Source organism: Suricata suricatta, chromosome 14 (assembly GCF_006229205.1).
Source record: "Suricata suricatta isolate VVHF042 chromosome 14, meerkat_22Aug2017_6uvM2_HiC, whole genome shotgun sequence".
Taxonomy (NCBI): domain Eukaryota; kingdom Metazoa; phylum Chordata; class Mammalia; order Carnivora; family Herpestidae; genus Suricata; species Suricata suricatta.
In genome coordinates this window covers 45,625,202-45,646,330 of record NC_043713.1, presented here as the reverse complement: position 1 = coordinate 45,646,330, position 21,129 = coordinate 45,625,202, and the positions used below count along the sequence as shown (strand labels likewise).

At 35.6% G+C, this 21,129-nt stretch overlaps 1 protein-coding gene across 1 annotated transcript in view; it reads left to right on the top strand.

Moving 5' to 3' along the window:
- The window catches only part of IMPACT (impact RWD domain protein), a 28,750-nt gene extending 7,917 nt beyond the window's left edge, over positions 1-20,833 (top strand). The window contains exons 5-11 of the mRNA XM_029922695.1: positions 5,238-5,323; positions 8,937-9,059; positions 10,917-11,014; positions 13,337-13,410; positions 15,961-16,051; positions 17,412-17,546; positions 18,304-20,833. Of these exons, the coding sequence (XP_029778555.1) occupies positions 5,238-5,323; positions 8,937-9,059; positions 10,917-11,014; positions 13,337-13,410; positions 15,961-16,051; positions 17,412-17,546; positions 18,304-18,372 (676 nt within the window). The 3' untranslated portion in view covers positions 18,373-20,833. The remainder of the gene's footprint in view (positions 1-5,237; positions 5,324-8,936; positions 9,060-10,916; positions 11,015-13,336; positions 13,411-15,960; positions 16,052-17,411; positions 17,547-18,303) is intronic.
- Positions 20,834-21,129: the final 296 nt, after the last annotated feature.

Sequence of the window (21,129 nt, the reverse complement as noted above, 5' to 3'; positions counted from 1 at the left end):
CAGTTCTAGAAGGCGTCTGGTGGAGTCTATTGGGTTTTCCATGTAGAGTATCATGTCATCTGCAAAAAGTGAAAGTTTGACTTCTTCCTTGCCAATTCTGATGCCTCTTATTTCTTTTCGTTGTCTGATTGCTGATGCTAGAACTTCTAGCACTATGTTGAACAACAGTGGTGAGAGTGGGCACCCCTGTCGTGTTCCTGATCTCAGGGGGAAAGCTCTCAGTTTTTCCCCATTGAGGATTATATTAGCTGTGGGTTTTTCATAAACTGCTCTTATAATGTTTAGGTAAGTTCCTTTTATTCCGACTTTCTCAAGGGTTTTTATTAAGAAAGGGTGCTGTATTTTGTCAGATGCTTTTTCTGCATCTATCGACAGGATCATATGGTTTTTATCCTTTCTTTTGTTAATGTGATGGATCACATTGATGAATTTGCGGATATTGAACCATCCCTGTAACCCAGGAATGAATCCCAAAATGACAGATTTTAAAATACCTAGAACATAGTAATAAATGATGTTAAGATTAGAGGAAAGGGATTAACATTTTTTTTGTAGTACAGGTTTTACCCACCATCTAAAAGTGGAGCCTTCCTATGAAACCTCTCAAATGCCAAAATGGCATAAGGAATATCTCCGAATTTCTGAATATTTAAGTTATACTGCTTCACTTTATGAAAGACTTATATTTGGTGCGGTAATGGCGGTTCTTGTAAAAGTGAAAATCGTCTTCAGGTTTCTTTGGTTAGTGAAAACAGCCAATGTAGGTCTTTTGTAAATGTGCAGTGGCATAACACAAACTTCCGGAAAATGGGGGGATATCTGTATTTAAATTTATGATGGTTCATTTAAATAGTATTTAATTTAAAATCCAAGAAAATCATTTTAATTTCCCACAGCTCCTCACATTTTGAGTTATCACAGAGTCTTAGATTTGAAAGCTGACAAAGCAAAAATTGCCACAAAGCTAAGTAAGTGAGGAAGACATTGTTCAAGACTATTGCAGTAGGGAAGAGAGGCCTGTCTGAACTCAACTTCCAGAAACAGAAGGCAGAATTTTTTGTGTCTTTAATTTCAGTAAGTTAACATACAGTGTTATATTAGTATATATATAAAATATTGTGATTCTATAGTTCCGTACATCACATGGTGCTCATCAGCACAAATGTACTCCTTAATCCCCATCACCTGTTTCACCCATCCCCCACCCACCTCCCCTCTGGTAATTATTTGTTTATTCCTGTAATTAAGAATCTCTTTTCTTGATTTGTCTTTCTCTTTCTCTTTCTCTGCCTGCTTGTTTGTTTTGTTTCTTAAACTCCACGTATGAGTGAAATCATAGGGTATTTGTCTTTCCCTGGCTGCCTTATTTCACTTGGCATAATATTTTCATCCTTTTCTGTGGCTGTATAATATTCCATTATATATATTTATATTTATATTTATATATGTCACATCTTCTTTATCTGTTCGTCAGTGGATGGACACTTGGGTTGCTTCCATATCCTGGCCATTGTAAATAATGCTGCTATGTACATTGCCTCCCAGGACCTTGAGAAAGATACTCTTAGGCTATAAAACTGACAGGAATCTTCTAAAAATATGTTCATATGTCCCAAAGGAGCAAAGAAAAAATTTTATAATGACAAGTTTTCTAACGAAAATGCACGAAGAAAAGGGAAGTCGGGACCTAGGGTCAGGAAATTCTACCAGTCTAAAGTTTAGCTAAGCTAACATTAAGGCTGTCTTGGCCAGGCTTCTAGAATCAGGTGTGAAATAATGTGACCTCTTTGAATCTATTTTCTCATCTGTAAAATGAGGATAATAGAATAATGCTGTTGTGAGGATTAAATGACATAATCTGTTGCATAGGAACACATGTACCCCAATGTTCATAGCGGCACTTTCTACAATAGCCAAATCATGGAAAGAGCCTAAATGTCCATCAACTGATGAATGGATCAAGAAGATGTGGTATATGTATACAATGGAGGACTATATGGCAATGAAGAAGAATGAAATATGGCCATTTGTAGCAAAGTGGATGGACCTTAAGGGTGTCATGCTACGCAAAATAAGTCAGGCAGAGAAGGATAGATACCATATGTTTGCATTCATAGGTCTAGCAGGAGAGACCTGGCAGGGGACCATGGGGAGAGGAAGGGGGAAAGAGAGCAGGGGAGAGTGAAGGACACAGATCAAGGGAGACTACTGAATACTGAAAACAACCATGGACTGAAGGGGAAGGGGGAGAGAGGGGGAGGGTGATGGTCATGGTGGGGGGCACTTGTGGGGAGAAGCACTGGGTGTTATATGGAAACCAATTTGACAATAAACTATTAAAAAAATAAATAAATAAATGACATAATCCGTGTAATGTGCTTTAGAAACATATGATAGCAACTCTTAATTTTGTTGTTATTAAAAGAATCATCTCATCCAATTTTGTCATTTTGAAAATGGAATGATTGAAGCTCAGATTGAGTGATTTGTCTAAGGTCACACAACTTAGTAGTGTATTTTAGCATGTGGCTTTGCCCGTGAATCAACAAATACAAATATTAAAAAATTAAAGATACAACAGCTAGAGCCACAAGTAAAAGAATCACAAGTAACATGACTTTGTTTTGATCATTCTGGATTGGCTAATAGTCATTTAAGTGTAGATATTCACAAAATATGTCAACTAAAATTATCAGTTTTTAATCCAAGTTGGTCTTTTATTCAATTTGAAACAAATATTGTTCCACAAATTTTCTATTGAACTACTTTATCATAATTTAGTTTCATAAGTAAAAGCTTAGCATCTTACCCTAGAGTGAGGAGTTTTTAAATTTTGTACCAGAGTCCTTGGGATTCAGTCGACTTCCTCTGGGACCAGTTGAGGGTGGGGTGCAAGGCATATAGACACAGGAAGGAGGACTCTCAGCTTTCGTCTCTTCTTATTCATTTCTGATTCTGTGAGAGATTTCATTACGGCAATGCAAAAGTTTGAAAACCACCAAATCCTAGTGGATAGTTAAAATCTTGGAACAGGGAAAAAACACAGTTTCTTTTTACAAGAGAAAAAAATGCAGCAATAATGACAACACGTAAAACAAACAAAAAAACACCATTAGTGATAGAATTGGAGGTTCCAAGGGAAGGAATAATTTTTATTTTCTTCAGGAAATTGTAAACACCCTCTAGAGCATCCTTACGTTGGATTTCAGTAAGTTTTATTAAATGCTAGGGAAGAAGGAAGCATTCAGTAACTTATTTTGGGCAGAAGTGCTATTGTAGTTTTCTGCAGGAAGCCATGGGCCGGAGGAGAGGAGATTTGAAGTTAAGGTTTAATTTCTTCTTTATGCTCTGGAAAAGTTATTTATTAATCGTGAAAATTCTTCCAAGGTGTTTTCACAACCCTCTGACAACAAATCTGAATGTGAATGTATATTCGCAGGATGATTTTCCTGCCTCAAAGGCAGACATTATTAAGGATTAAGTGAAGTAACAAAGTATTTTCTACATGTCTTCTGTATAGTAGGTGTTCAGTAAACACTAGATACTGGTACTACTCTTTTTGGTGATGTGAAGAGTTCAACAGAAAGAGATTAGGAGATGGAGAGAATTATGTACAAAAACATACATTTGTAAGGATATGATCACAAACGCTGATATAAGGGATCCGGTTTTCTCATTGACTACCGTACTCCCAGAGCAGCACCTCGAGCATGCGTAGAGATGAAGCCCTTGAAGTTATGTTGAGTGAATTAAGATAGGTTCTTGAAAAAAAACTGCTTCAGTAGAGCAAGAGGACATGCTCTAAGTCTCTGTTTTATAGATGAAGAAACAGACTCTTGACTTAGGCTTACTTGCCTTAGGTCATAGCTGCTTGATGGGAGAGCAGAATGCAGTGGGCAAGCTGGGCTTTGGAGTAAGTCTGCATTCACATTCTGTGCCTGGCTGCTTCACTGCTTCTACAACCGTCTTAGACCAGTTAATTGATCTCTCTAGGTCTGTTTTCTCATTTTTACAATGGAAAATAATACTTCATTAGATAATTGTGAGCATTTAATGTGTTGACACAGATAATGAACTTTGGGCTTTGTATATACTCAATCCATCACACCTTTCTGTGTCTATACCTCTAAATCTTTTATTGAGAAGAGAGGATGAGAAGTGGGAATTGTTTAAAGGAAATTCAAGCCACATTTTCAAATTTTCAAAACCTTCCCAGTTGACTTTTTCTCTAAGAATCTTCGACACTGGTTACCAGAGAACAGGGGAGATTGTTTAGTGCAGAGGAGTTATGAGTGAGATGGGAAGATTTGAGGGGACAGAATTATTTGAAAACAATATTGTTTTCTTCTGTGTGCTTGTTCTGAAAGTTTCCTTTGGTGGGTACTGATGAGTAGTGATGAGTGAAGAGAGAGAGTGGTTTCAAGGGAGATTTTCAGAGGAAGGAGATACGGTGTTGTTATGAAGTAATATGGTGATTGCTTTAAATACACGTAACAGACATTTATCTAAAGTTAGTGTCATTCCCTAAAGAGTAGACACCTGGACCTTTATTTTATTACTGTTGTCATCCTTTGACATAACTCTTTGGACATCAACCACGACATGTTTTTTTTCTCAGTGACCTTTGAGATGGATTTAATTTATCTGAAATAGTCAGACATTACTTGGAACCAAAGTGAGTCAATTTGGGCAACAGGGTATTTTGTCAGAAACAAAATGCGAATATAAAGTTGTTACATGAATTGTCTTTTAAGTCTTTTAAATTTGTTCTCTGACGGAGTTCCACTGATGCTTTGCAGTCTTCTTTGCTGAAATAATTATATCAAAGAAGTGTGCCAAATAAGTGTGGTTTGAAATGTTCAAAAAGCTTACAAAAGCAAGCAGTGACATCAGTACTGAAACACTATCCACTGGCAGAAACTAAATCACATTTACGTCTATCTACTTTATCTAGTTCAAGTCAGAAGTTTTCTTTATCCTCTTTGGTTGCAGCTCTTCTCTTATTTTAAATAAGCAATGTTAATTTGGAGCCTGTTGGAATTGTTAATATTGATATAAACATCTGTGCTAAATACTTATCTAACAGATGTTAGGGAATCTCATGTTCTTATAAATTCTTTTTTAAAAGGCATAGCTAGATTGCATATACTTTCTTGGATTGTAAATATGTTTCTATTTTCTTGAATTTGAGAAGAAATTTTTTTTAATAACCAATTTTTCTCCTCACTTTTGTTTAGACAGAATATTGGTGAAAGTATTCTTTACCTATGGGTGGAGAAAATAAGAGATGTTCTAATACAAAAATCTCAGATGACAGACCCAGGTAGGATTGAAGAAGATCATTAATGCTCTTTTAACTTAGTTGTAATTAAATTTCCATGGAAATATTCTAAAAGAAATTTTTAATGAAAATCTATATTCTGTTTTATGGTTCATACACGATAAAATATAAGTTTCTCTGGAAAAGTTCAATTACTGACATAGTTATGTTATTTCTTTCTATATGATTTTAGCCTCTTTGGTTTCATATTATACTCTTACAGAACTTGGGTTAAAGAACATGGGTCCAAAATTTCTTTCTTTGACTATTAAGGTAATAGGAACCGTATAACATTCTTAATGAATTATTGGAGTACATAAGTTAGACATTAGCTTCAAATGAGTAAGGTGTTTATAGAGAAAGGATTCTGGAAAACACACCAACTGATATTTAGGATATAAAAATTTACTTTGAAAACTGATTTTTAAATTGAGATGTAATTCACATACCATAATTCTTTATCCTTTAAAAATGTCCAAAATACTGGTTTTGGTATATTCAAAATTGTACACGTGTCACTACTATCTAATTTCAGGACATTTGAACATCAATATATTTCTTTATTCTTTGGTTGAATAATTTTGTGACAATATTTTGTGGATATTTCTAATGTTTCCTTGTTACCGCTGATAGAATTGTTTTTAATGTGGTAAAGAGATTTTGAAAAAACCAACAATAGTTTATTTACTAACATTTTAGAAGATTATTTATAAGGAACCAATTATTTAGGACTCAGCAAAATCGTTATACATTTAAAATTGATAATAGTATTAATTTTTTCAGAGCATTTTGCTATTCTTCTATAGAAGCTAAATGTTTTTACTGCTTCCATTAACATATGAGATAAATGGTATGAAGATCTTCTCTCCATGTGACAATCTTTTTTGAATTATTTTCCTAACTTTTATGACTCATGTTCTGATTTTGTAACATTTCAGGGCATCAATAGGAAAAGTAGTCTCAAAACAGAATTGATTTTTGCCAATCTATCATTCTGGAGTGTGGGATAATTGCAAAAATGGAATGTATACCAGTAAAAACTTAGGACTCCAAAAAATTTCCAATCACTCAAATCTCAGGAGATTTTCAGAATTATAGATCTTAAAAATATGATATTTTCTCCTTTTCCATTTATATCCACAGTATAGTTTAGCCACTCTTCAAATTTTAATGTTATTAAGTTTTGTTTACAATTTATAGTTATACTTTTTAGAAATGTTTTTGGGTATTTTTCTGACCAGAAATTGTTTTTGTAGACTTCATACTAAAATGGAAGGATTTGTAATTCTAAAGAACTAAGAAGGCTACAAGCTAGTGATCAAGATATCTCATGCCAATTTTCCATTCTACCCACTTGACAAGTGACTTAGTTTGATTTTGCTGTTAATCTTCAGTACATATTTATTACTTCATAGTTTTTTGCTACTATAGAAGTACTAAATTTTGAAGTAATTATATACTTCAGTTTTTATAATTCTGAACTAATTTTAGACTTACAAAAAAGTTGCAAAATTAGTACAATGAACTCTTTTACATCCTTCACTCTATTTCCCTTAGTAACATCCTACTTAACTACAGTGTAATTACTAAGAATAAACATTGTTATAATATTAACCAAACTAAAGATCTGAATTTGTCATTTCTAACCGCCCCGGCCAGCTCTGGCCCACGGGGCAGTGAATCCTTGCGGTTCTTGATCCTGAGGGAGGGAGAGAAAGGGCAGGAAAGGGGAGCACAGAGAGTAAAGACACAACACAAGGTTTCTGATCAAGCCTCTTCTTCTTTATTCAGAAAACACTGTATCTTATATAGGTTTTTTGGCGGGAGAACAAGGCAGCTGACCTAGGTCGGTTGCTAGGAAACAGGGTTAAGGGATTTAGGCTAGGGTAAAGAAGGAAATAAACTAAAGTTTTTAGCACAGCACTGAAAGGCCGATACCACCCTGCCTGTAGGCAATTGATCTTTGTTCTTCCTGGCTTCTCCTCTGACAGGGAGTGGCGCTCCTCTGCCTATTTTTGCAACTCCCCTCAGGGAGTGACATATCCGGCTAGCAAATGGCCAAGCAGCTGAATCTTTGCCGCTTCCCACATGAATTTCATGACTTTTTTCCACTAATGTCCTTTCTGCTGTTACAGGGTGCTGTCCAAGATTACACATTGCATTGAGCTGTTATTTCTTCTTACTCTCTTCTAGTCTATAAATAATTTCTCAGTCTTTTCTTGACTTTTATGACCTCTCATGACCTGACACTTTTGAAGAGTACTGTGTTTTGTAGAATGTCCTCAGTTTGGGTCTGTCCATTGTTTTCTCACAATTGGAGCAAGATAGGCATTTTGGCAAGAATACCACAAAAATGATATTGTTTCCTTCGCAGTGTATATATCAAGGAACTCATGGTATCAGTATGCTCTATTTTTGTTTACCTTGATCCTTTGGTTAAGGTGGTATCTCTCAGATATCTCCACTGTAAAGTTATAGTATTAATCAAGGCTTTCCAGAGAACCAGTTGGGTGTGAGTGTGAATGAGTGAGTGAGTGTGTGTGTGTGTGTGTGTGTGGACTTATAAAGACGAGGGGGAAGAGAGAGAGGGATGCAGAAGAAGGGAGGAAGAAGTTAGGAAAAGGAGAGAGAGATCGATTTAAGGAATTGGCTCATGAGATTGTGGAGGCTGGCAAGTCCACACTCTGCAAGGTACTTTGGTGGGCTGGAGACCTAGGGATGAATTGATGTTGGAGCTCAAGTCCAAGGCTGGCTGTCAGCTCGAATATTTCCCTCTTCCTCTGGGGAGGTTAGTCCCTTTTCTATTAAGACCTTAACTGGATGTAGCTCTCTCACATTTTGGGGAGCATCTGCTTTACTCAAAGTTATTAGCTGATTTGAATGTGAATTCCATACAAGAAATACCTTTAGAGAAACATCTAGAATAGTGTTTGGTCAAATAAATGCCTGGATACCATGGACTAGCCAAGTTGACATAGAAGCCTAACCTCACAGTTACTGTCTTTCCTTTTGTAGTTGATAAGTACCTTGAGGGAGATACTTTGAGGCTATGCTAATAGCGTGTTCCTCCTTGAACTTTCACACACTAATTTTAATATCTATTAGTGTGTCCTGTCAACAATATTTATTATTGTGGTGTTTGCATAATAATGATTCTCATTTCCTTCTTTCCTTCTCCACTGAATTGGAATTCTGTTGTGAGGAAGAGGTGTCTCTTCTCCCTGTTTATTTTTTTTTTGATTATTTATTTTTATCAGAATGAGCTCATGTGTATTATTTTATTCCATGGGTTAAAATTCTATACTTACACCATCATATTTTGTTGCTCAAATTATTCCAGGTTTGGCCTTGAGGAGCCCTTTCAGGTAGAGTCCTGTATTCTTTTAATAAGGTCACCCCTCCTTTTTTTTTTTTTTTAATTTGCTCTCTGGAATCATAAGATATTCCTGGCTCATCTTTTATTTTCCTTGCTCCAACCTTGTAATCCACTACTTCTCATTAAAGACCTGGTTCCTTCTACTGAAGAATAGCATTTAGAGATGAAGACCAACCACTTATTAAGTGGAATTCCTTACTGTCCTTCCAAGTTCACTCATAACGTCTCATATCCACATAGGCCCTGACGTCAAGAAGAAAACTGAAGAAGAAGATGTGGAATGTGAAGATGATCTCATTATAGCATGTCAACCGGAAGCTCCTGTTAAAGCATTGGATTTTGAGATTAGTAAAAACCAAACAGGTATATTACCAACTAGATTCTTTTGAGGTGTGTGGGATGGCAGTATGTTACCAACTAGTTTCTTTTGAGGCATGTAGGATATTTCTGAAATGGTATAGAAATGTAATAAACTCTCATATGTTAAGAAATAGTTATTAATTTGCAGAGAACTGAGGGTTTTTTTCCTGCCTGCTGGGCATTTTGATGTTTGCTGGGTCTATCAGAATGATGAGGAAAAAACCAGAAATTTCTTTCTCCTCCCACTGTCTTTTTTTGTGTATGTGACTTTCTAGAGTTTTGAATTAATGATGGGAGAAACTGAAACTAAGAAAAACTCTGTTAATGTTTCCAATTCACATCCTGTTTTTATATTTCTAGTTTGAAATCCTCAGCTGTCTCCTGAGGTCTCAGTTAAATTTTAGTCTGTGTTCATAAATATAAATATAATAACTGAAAGTGCAACCACTGAACTCAAGCTAGTAAAATGCATTTAAGATTTTAGTTTTGTTTAAGCAGATTTGTTCCATAATCAAGTAGTACTTAGCTTATGAATATAGGTCGATGTGATAAATCAGTCAGCCCTATGTTTCCACTGGAAAATATCTCCTAGTTTAGTATCTTAAAATTTTGAACAGTAGTGTCAGTTTTCTCAAGGCTTTTACAAAAACATGATAGACAAGAGGGAACATTCATTCTCTTTGAAGGTAAGAAGTTTCCTATACATTATACAGTAGCTTTTAAACAATACTATGGAGATTTAAACTTCTTGCGCAGTGTTTCAGGACAAGGAAGGGGGATAAACAGGAAGAGAAAGAATGGGGGAGAAGACCCAGGATTCCGACACCTGCCTCAGTCTCTCTCACATTTTATTCATGTAGATATTTTTATATTTGTGGATTTGGCATAAGATTTCTTTCGGGAAACAGGGTCCACTATTAAAAGAAAAAGAGTAAAAATCATAGTCAACAATAAATAGTATCCAGTTCATGTTGACCTTAGCAGTGTCCTGGTACAGTGGTCACAGTTTTTCAAGATGAGGACACTCAGGAGGAAGGCAAAGCATCCTGCATAAACCTGGTTTCCTGTCCTAGCCCCTGCCACACACCAGTACGAGAAGTTGTGACGACTTGTTTAAAGCTGTATAGAAATATTTTTACATGTGTAAGTTGAAGTAGTTCATCTATTGTAAGGCAAGCTGACTTGGTAAGATTCAACAGATCAGTGACTAAAATAGGGAATAGTTTTAATTATTTTTCCTGATAACTTTAGATCCTAATGCCTAAAAGAGGCAGATGCAGCAGCCAGGATGGTTAGTAAGTTTCTCAACAGAGTTAAGGGCAAATTAGTGGTTCTTAAACTTCTTTAAGAGGCATAATAACTGGAAATCATGATACTCCATGGTGTATCATTGACATATTCAATCCTATGAAGTAGGAACAGTTTTATTAGCAGAAAATGTTACATTACAGCTACACAAAATAGTCATAGGTTTCCTAACCCAGAAGTCCATCAACAGAATGGATAAATAAATCGTGGTATATTAGCAGCTGATTATACTCTTAAACCTTAGTTATTATACCAATTTATACTACTGTAACATCCCAGGACTTGAGTCCCAACCTACTGGATGACCTTGACAGGTGAAAGTCATTTATAAGTCAAATAATTTAATCTTATTTACATTTGGAAACTTTCTACTTAAAATTATACTTTAATTTTAAGAGACAACTATAAAGGGCGGTTTGGGTTGATTTGCCGTATACTTTACATCTTTTTTCCAACTCCCTTCCCCACCTCTGCCCACACCATTGTCAATTTTTCATTATTCAGTTGTAAGAATTTTAAAAAGAAGAGTAATGTAATTCTTTAAATTTATAGAAATGGAAGAATTACCTCCGATCGATCATGGCATTCCTATTACAGACCGAAGAAGTACTTTTCAGGCACACTTGGCTCCAGTAGTTTGTCCTAAACAGGTAAAGTTACTGTGTCCAGTTCACTTTGATGGGTTTTTTTTTGCCCAAGTAATTCAAGTAAATGGTTTTCCTATTATGTTTAATTTTCATGTAAGATAAAAATTATTTATTCAGTTTTGTACCCCTGAATTACTGTGAATCATGGAAGATATGTTTTGTTTCTGTTTGTCACTGCTTTCAAAATTGTATCTAAATTCTAATTAGAGCTTAACCCTCTAATGGATTTTTAAAGAAGAAAAGCCCATTGTGGGGGAAATCATGATGCTTAATAGCTTGTTTAAAAAAAAAATGATTTGTCCTGTTGTGTGGGAATTCTGCAAAACCGAGCCCACTCTGTTGATGCCTGTGGAAGACTGCAGGCAGACTGGCTGAGCAGTCTTTCTGACCGGAATTCCTTTTCCCTTCTGCCTCTTGACCTTAAGGGACCTGATTCCTTCTGAAGGATATCAAATGGGAGAATTTTCAGTCACAAACTGTAACTACCTAGAAAGTTAAATCAACAACAAAAGTCTCATTAATTTAGCCTAGGTTTGAATCCTTAGTCTTTTCCCTTTGGTCTCCACAGCTCCTCTCCTGGAAGCTCTTCTGAGGCCCCGACCTACAGGGAACATTTCTTTGTACCAGGCTGCACTTTCACTTGCCTCTACATTGACTTGTGGTCAAGATAACGCTTTTGGTGCAGGCTCCTGGCTCTTTCTCTCCGCAATTTGTCCTTGGCTGTTGCCCATAATCTTGTTGCCAGGGTCCTCCTTAGAAATTCTGTTCTGAATCTCTTCATCCCAGATCCTCTTTCTTTTTCTGATTATAGTCACTTGGACTTAGAGGATCATAATTATGAGAGCTAAAATAAAGATCAATGTCTGCTTTATTTTTTTGATCAGGAATCTGAAAACCTGAAAGATTAAAAAGTGGTAAAGATAAGATAACATAGTTTCTGGTTCAAATTGATCTCCCTGGCTGCAGCCAGTCTTCCCTACATCCAGTATTTCTTCCCTACTCTTTGACAGTTACCTTTCTGAAAGATCTGGCCATGTGTCAGTGGCCCTACCCCCCATCTTTGCTTGCTTCCATTGTGTACAAGGAGAAACCTAAACTCTTCTACAGGGCCCTTTGTGACATGACACTAGCTTTATCATTCCTGATACATTGTCTTTCATCTCATTCCTACTCTAGTTTCTACATACAACTATTGGTCACTTCCAGAACCTTTCTCTTTTATGTCCCTGCTGGGGTTACCAGATAAAATACAGGATGCCTGGTTAAGTTGGAATTTCAGATAAACACTATTGTGTGGGACATACTGCTAATACAAAATTATTTGTGGTTTATCAGAAATTCCAAATAAACTGAGCATCCTTTATGTTTTATTTGCTAAATCTGATAGATTTGCACATCGAGTTTCCTGGAATGGAATGACTTCTTGCTTCACCCCTTTCTTCCCTTTTGATGCAAAAGAGATTGCCACTTATCTTTCCAGCCCTGGCTCTTGTTACCTCCTCTGTTAACTGTATAGGACTTCAAGAAAGAGTTTTGATCTTGAACCATTTGGAACATAACCAGGTTGTACCTGTCACTTTGGATATATGTATGTGGTAAATTTTTGGAGGTCATTTTAAAAAATGTTCGTATTTACATTTGAAATTCTTTACAGGGGGGGATATTTCATCTATAAGTACCCTAGATATGCTTAGTACTTAAATATTTGTTGATATATGATACTCAAAGATTACCAAGTCTGGGGCACCTGGGTGGCTCAGTCAGTTAAGTGTCCGACTTCAGCTCAGGTCATGATCTTGTGGTTTGTGGGTTTGGGCCCCATGTCAGGCTCTGTGCTGAAAGCTCAGACCCTAGAGCCTGTCTTCAGATTCTGTGTCTCCCTCTTTCTCTGACCCTGTCCTGCTCGTGCTCTCTCTCTCTGTCTCTCAAAAATAAATAAAAAACATAAATAAAATAAAATACCAGGTCTGACCACTCTCTGTCAGCACTGTGCCCTGCCTCAGCTCAAACTATAAGGCCCAAGAAAGCCTTGCTTGTGCCTTTGAAGAATAAAAAATATATCAGGCATGTAATTTTTTATACCAATTGAGAGTATCAGCCTCTAAAATGAGAAAACTTTGGAAATGGCATTTTGAGAGTATAATAGATTCTCTAAATGAGGAGAAAACTTCAGAAATGGCTTTTTCAGGGTGTAGTAGATTTTTTAAATCACTGTTTCAGTACAACACTATTTATGTCAATATGCTTTAAGATATTCTTTTAGCATTTTTTATGGAATAAATAAAAAGTATGCATTGGTTTACTTATATCACTGCTATTTTTAAGGTGAAAATGGTTCTTGCCAAATTGTATGAGAATAAGAAAATAGCTAGTGCCACCCACAACATCTATGCGTACCGGTAAGTGATCCTAATTTTAGGAATGTTCAGTTTGTAAAAAATGGGAGAAATGATGCATGATTTTTAAAATAACATCTATTGTGTGGAGTTTTTTTCATTATAAAAGTAATAATCATATGTAGAATATTTGGAAGCTACAGAAAAGGAATAAAAGGAATTAAAGGGAAAATCAGCGTTTTTCTGCCATTAAATGTAACTGATAATAGTTGGATATATTTTGATAATATGTTGATACATTTTCCTTCTGTCTTCTATGCAGCATTTATTTTTTTAGTACATTGCTGTGGTATCCTGTTTCTTTCTTAACAAAACCATGTTAAATAACTTGAAAGAATGAATAAAATGTAAATTAAATTTGAAACAAACAGTTTAACAGAAGCATTTTTCCATGTTATAATTGCTTTATAGCTACTATAATTCTTTGGTCGTATACCATAATTAGCCATTTCTTTTTCTAGTTTTTTGTATTTTTCATTATTATAAAAAATATTTCTGTGAACATCTTTGTATACATTCTAGATTATTTACTTGGAATAGGCTCTGATTACTTGAGATTGTTTTTTGAGATGAAATGGGGATGTAATTAAAAAAGAAGAAAGAGGGGCGCCTGGGTGGCTCAGTCGGTCCAGCTTTGGCCCAGGTCATGATCTCACGGTTAGTGGGTTCTAGCCCTGCGTCGGGCTCTGTGCTCAGAGCCTGGAGCCTGCTTCAGATTCTGTGTCTCCCTCTTTCTTTGACCCTCCCCTGCTCATGATGTTTCTCTCTGTCTCTCAAAATTAAATAAATTTAAAAAAGCTTTAAGAAAAAAGAAGAAAGAATAGATTCCTAGAAGTAGAATCATCAGAAAGTGTGAACATTTTTGAAACTCTTGATACATAATGGCAAATTTTTCCCCAAGTTTTTCTTTTAAACCAATGCATGCTTTCATTAGCAGAGAATTAAGTATGCTTCTTTTGCTGTATTCCTTTTAGTTTTGAATACTAAGCTTTTATACAAATCTTTGCTGGAGTGTTAGTAAACAGACGAAGGGTATGTTTCAAAATATGTAAATTAGTATAGACTTAAAAGAACATAGTTTGGGACTGAAATTAATCAGAATAAAACAGAGATTTGGTGCAAATTTAAAGTGTGATTGAGAATATTGGTAAAATCTAGGCTATCTGAACATCAGAAAACTAAAAAAAAAAATCCATCAAAATCCATCACCTTGGATAGGTAAGTTTTTAATATTACTAAGTCACGTTTCTTTACGTGCCAAAATTTACCAAAAAAACTGTTATATGATTCCCTACATACTAGAGTATCACTGGACAGGATTTTGATGTTTTCGTTATGAGTTAGGGTCATCAATATAAAAACAAGATGTGCTTGCTCTCGGTGATTTGAATGTGCTGTAAAAGCCTTATTTGCCATTCATTCATTCATTTCATATGTTTGTTGAGTGCCTGGTCTTTATGAAAGTTAATTCTGATCATTTCAGCAACTCTGCCCCTGCAGAAAGGGGAGTGTTTCCAAGATCACAAAGTTGTTCAGTGGTAGACTTGACTTTGATAAACATTTTTCTCTCTGTTTTACTCCCACATGGCTGTGTGGCTGCACCTTCAATAATCAGTCACTAGATATAATGTTGATCTTAAGTTATCAGAAAGTTAGATAATATGCCAGATATTCTATTTCAGGCCCCAGAGTTTTGGGTGTTTCAGTACCTGGAAGTATTTTTGTAGTTTTGCAGATTAGTAGGTGATCAGACCAGCTGTCAGTTCTCATAGACTTCATTCAGCACGACCGCATGCAGCAGCCCCTCCACCTCACTCCTTTTTGTGATAACTGACACTTGGGAATGAAAGGGCTTAGCTTGTCAGAGTTGTGTGTCACCTAAAACTAAACAGGTACAAAATGGTGGCTACAGTGTAGCCTTACGTTGTTATTCAAAATAATAACTTTCTAGATAATTTAAATGAGTAAAAACATCATGATTTATCTCAGATATTAATAATTAACCTGGGGAAAAATTATAGAGAAAGTAAACCTTATAATTCCTAGAATGGGGAGGATAGAGAGATGTTTGATGGCTAGAATAAGATGTGAGGAAAGTATAAAATGTTAGTTTATGTTGATTCTATCACCTCCATCTTTTTTATATGCCCTTTGTAGACTAAGTATGCCACTTATTTTTTTTATATCATTTCATGGTGCCTACATGCTTCTCAGCAGTATATTCTCAATAAATGTTTTTCAGTGACTACTCTCTGTAATCTTACAGCTTCAAGGGTAAATGAAGTGTCAGATGTGTAAACTCACCTTCCCATAATTGTAGCATTTCTGCTTTAAGGGAGGCACTATTGATTCCTAGCTTTCCCAAATATAAAAAAAATGAAATGTACTGTATGACAAATCAGAGAAAACATATCAAATATATAGTTCAAGAAGATTTTTTTTAACAAATACACTGATTTTGGAAGTAAATTGATTGCACCAAGTATGTAGGTGTAACTTTTAGGTGCAATATTTTGGGGTTTCAAAGTGTAACGCTGTTATATGTATTTCTAGAATATATTGTGAGGATAAACAGACCTTCTTACAGGACTGTGAGGACGATGGGGAGACAGCAGCTGGCGGCCGTCTTCTCCATCTCATGGAGGTAAGTGTAAGTTAAACCCTGTTAATCCTGCTCTCTGAGCCATTAAAATTCTTCAGTGAAATGGAGCTCTCCATTTAGGAATAAGTAAATCAGTTAGGCTATATAACATGAGATATATTTGGGTTGATTAGTAGTTAATTTTAAAACATTGAGAGAAACTTAACCACTTGATATGGAGCAGAAAGCACAAGGTTACTAACAGGTGCTGTGCTTGGAAGGTCTGACAGTCATAAACGATAGAAGATTGTCTTCAGCTCTAGAAAAGTATCTCCTTTTTGTTGTTCAACAATGTCCTCCCTGTATTTTCTCTGTTCTGTCTTTGTGCATCTCTTGTTGGTTGGGTATTATTGGACCATCTGGATAGACCCAGAGTATTGCTTTTTTTCATTAAGTTGTCCATCTCATCACCTTATGTTCTAAGATGTTTTCTTACCTGTCTTCCAAGATTTCTATTGAATTAAAAACATTTTTTAGCAATCATCTATTTAAGTTTTAACAGTTCTTTCTTCTTGGGGCGTCTGACTGGCTCAGCCAGAAAAGCATGTGACTCTTGACCTTGGCAAGGTCATGAGTTTGAGCCCTTTTTTATAATGTATTTTTTTGGCTTTATGAATGCAATTTCTCAGAATATAGTAATTACAGGGGTTTTTGTTTTAGACGTTCTCCCCCTTAAATTTTTCCTGGTCCATTTTAGTTTGTTTATCTTGTCCTTTCTCTTTCATGCTGCTGGATTTTCTTCATCTGTATGGTGATCATTGATTGTCTATTAATTTTAAGGAATGGATTAATTTTTTTCCTAAGGTAGTTGCTATAGTTTCTTCTGTTACCATATGTGGAAGTTTGTTTTCTAACCAGGTCATTTCCATGATAGGAACTCTGTGTGTGGTCAGGCCTGTAGACTGGTGGGCTGCATGTTAAGAGCAGCATTTGAGAGATAACCCGCTGAGGAAGACCTTGCTGGTAGGCACCAGCAATTACCCATGCAGCCCGAGTTCTTTCCAATGTTTTGTTCAGAAGCATGTTTTGGTTGTTGTTTGGCCTAGGGGCAAAAGGCTGCTTAAATTGAACTTTTCTGTTTGAATTCATGAAGAACTGGAGCCCTACCTGCATGATTTCCCCTTCACTCTTCCCAGTTGCCCCACAATTTGGACTTCGAGAACACTGTGGAGCACAGTGTTTGATTTCTAAATTCTGTCACCTGAATGTTAGGAATCTCGCTCTGCTCACCCGGGTGGTTATGCTGTTCAAGCCATAGGGCAGTTGTATGTGCAGTTTTTTATACGGGCTATCTCATTCTCATTTAGAACTTGAATTTGTACATGTCAATGTGTATGTCTCATTATGCTTCTGAAAATAACAGATTTTGAATGTGAGAAATGTCATGGTGGTTGTATCACGCTGGTATGGAGGAATTCTACTAGGACCAGATCGCTTTAAACATATCAACAATTGTGCCAGAAACATACTGGTGGAGAGGAACTATACAAGTTCACCGGTGAGTGCTTACTGATATTATATAGAGAGTTTCTCACCATTGTTAGGAAAGTAAAAACAAAACAAAACAAAAAAAAACACAGAAAACCCAGAAAATTAAGAATCAATCAGAGTGTTTGTGGTACACTGGGAAAACCTTTGGACTAGGAAATTGTAGACTTAGGATCTAGTCAAAACAACGTGACTGGCCAGTTAGTTGTGTAACCTTGGGCAGATCACTCCATCTCTTTGTATCTTAATTTCATAGATTCATACAGAGTTTTATAAAAACCTTAAATACCAATTAATCTTCACTCCCTTAAAATTGAGGCCTGGAGAGATTATATAGCTGATGCTATGAACTAGATGGTCTTTAAACATAATGTAAAATTATGATATTCTCTGATAGTGTTAGAGCCCCTTCCCTCTCCCCTGGCATGTGTTTGGATGCCTGCCCTTAAACTTTGAATTTTTTTTGTTTCATATTTTTTAAGCATGTTTGTTTTATTTAGTTTTCTACCTTAACTTTGTAAAGTGGATAATAGATCAGATAGATTCAAACATAAGATAAGTGAGTGTTTTCCTTGACTATCCTTGATTATTTTGGAAATCTTAAAATGGACTATAAGTGAAAGTGTCCTGTAAAACAGAAAGGTGATATATGTGGAAGTATTATGTTTTCACTGTTCTGTTTATTCTGTATGATTAGACTTATGGTTCCTAAGCCAGTATCTTCATATAAATGGGGAGATACTACACTGATTTATGTCTTTTTTTAGGAGGAATCATCTAAGGCTTTGGGAAAAAACAAAAAAGTAAGAAAAGACAAGAAGAGGAGTGAACACTAATCCCTAAAATTATACAATAGGTTGGTTCGCCTGTATTGTACACAAATCCCACACTCATCAAGGAATACTGTGCAGAGGGGATCCTGGGCTGTCACGCCAGCCAACCCATTGTGGACACCAGCATTCTCTTTTCTTCTTTGGTTATATCAGTTGCCAAAAAATAGAGGACTTGTGATATATTCATGTGTATTCCAGGCTGGTTCAGAAGAATTAATTTGAACTTAATTGCCACTTCATCTAATTTTAGGAAGGTAGCAGTTGCCCAGGGCAGTACCTGAATTAACTGTCCATTTCAGTACATGTCAAGTGCCTTTGTTAGGTGAGGAAGAAGTGTCTCAAGAGAAGTATAAATACCTGATAACTTGTCATCGGGATTCTCATAACATTAAATGAATATTGCCTTTTACTGCTCTTTATGGCTTATTGGAATAGGAGCTCATTGCAGATTGATCTTGGAGAGTTTCTTCTTGTGATTTTGGTTTATAGGAAGTCACCTTGCATATTTTATAGTGTTCATCCTTGAGTAACAATTAGGCGAAAATCTAGGAGTATCCATCCGCAGTGATGTGCAAAGCGATAATTCATCTGACATATTTGTTAGCATACGTGTTAGGCTTTGATTTCTGTTGCAAATTGGTGATTGTGAAATTTCAAAATGTGGCTTTCCTTGTTTAATTCTTGTAATGCAAAGCAGTAGATATGGAGTGTAAGTAGTCTCCTCTTACCCCGGAAACTTGTTAGTGTAATATTCTGGTCTGGGGTTTTTTCCACATCCTGGAAGCATCTTTCTTGTGATCTTCATTGAGGAATTAGGACTACTCTAGAAGCTCTGCTGCAGATAATGGGCCGTTCTAGAAGGTTAGAGGTGGGAAAACAACACTGGTGTGGGGCCGGAGCACGTCATTGCATTGGTATGTAGGTATGCTCCAGCCATCTTTCTCAACTCTGTGACTTTGTGGAGAAAAGGAACAACCATTTTGGTTGGGAAAACAGAAAATCTGTCTTCTTGTCCATTCCTATCAGATCTTCCTTCACATCGATGTTTTATGTTCCTTTCATCTGCAAGTTATGCCATTTACCTCTAGACAATACATTTATCTTTGAGATCTAACAGTAAGTCATTAACTGTTCCCCTTTAAATATGATTACAACGAATTATTGAGAGTTATTAATTGCTTGCAGATTTGCCTGAGATTCTCTTCCAAAGGAAGGGAACAGAAGTTAGGAGGAAACTTAGAATGATGCTTGCATCATGGGAAGCATTGCAGACATGCAGACACAGACAGCATTTTCTGTTTTTTTTGATGTCTTACCTTTAAAAGATCCAACAACTTTATTTGGTATGTTTAGTAAAAATTGAGTAAGTAGTTTTCCACTAGGATGGAGTCTGAGAAATTTTTAAAATACAAGTCATATTTGTTGTAAATATGTCTAACATTGCCAGTGATTGAGAGTCGTCAGAGGATGTGCTACGTATATTTAGAATACCTAGGTTAGGTTCCATGAAAAGTGTGTCCTGTGTCATTGTGTCAGAAAAAGAAGTTGAAGACAATTAACACTGAAATAATTTTACAATTTTGGCCCCTTCTAACCTGTGAACAGAGATATAAAATAGGAAGAATTTGATGCTGCAGAAAAATTGAGTTAATTTTTGTGTAACACCAAATGTGAATTTCTTTCTTGCTGTTTCATCTCAGTTATTTAGGTTCCTTATAGAAGATCTTTATATCTGTGATCTCATTTTCCCTTATTTAAAAAAAATCTTATTTGTGCTTCTTTTTATAAAATTAATTATCTCATTTACCTAACTAAAAAAACCCTAATCTCCTTTGCCTAAAGTTAGTTAGCTGGGAAGGAGAGATCCCCAAGTCTCTGATTCTAGAATCTGAGTTATTTACATTCAACCAGTATGGACCCCTAACTAATAAGAGCATCTTTTCTCTATTAAAATTTTTCTCTACTAGAAGATTTTCAGATTCTTCAAATAATAATTTTCTATAGCCAGGCCTATGCTGTGGCATATTTTATAGTATATTGTATTAGTTAAAACTATTCTCCATATGCCAGTTATTTAAGAGCAAGCAGCATCTACTTTTCATGTGGGAAAAGCAGTATGGTTTGGAGGTATGTGTCATGAAACAGTCTATTTGGAAAGAGTTATATCAAGCTAATCACACTCAAGAAAGAATATCTTAAAGCAGATACTGTTTGGAGGGCAGGTGAAATTTACTGGGAAAATTGTATAAGCACCTCTAATCCTACTCTCTAGATATAATCGTTATTAACATTTGCTATGTACATCCTTCTATTTTTTTCCTGTGCATGATTTTGTATATATGGCTATTTTTCTTTCCATAAAAATGGTATTAAACTGTATATACTGTTTTGTACCCTGCATATTTCATATAGAAGTATATTGTTAACATTTTCCCATGTCAATAAATATTCTTCTATGGCTTAATTTTTATGGCTATATTGTATTCTATCTTCTGGATATATCATAATATACTAACTATTCCCCATATGTTTCTAATTTTTAAGTGTTTTCAAACTTTTCACTTAAATATTTATGAAAAACTAAACCATTGTGTGCAGATTTTTTGGTATTTATCTCTGATTAAGAAAAATTCCTAGAAATAGAATTTCTTGGTCAAACATTTACACATTCTAATAGCTTGATTGGTTTAGCCAAATTGCTGCCTGGGAAAGATTTATTGGTTATATATACCTCCATTAGCATTGTGTTAGAAGATTCTT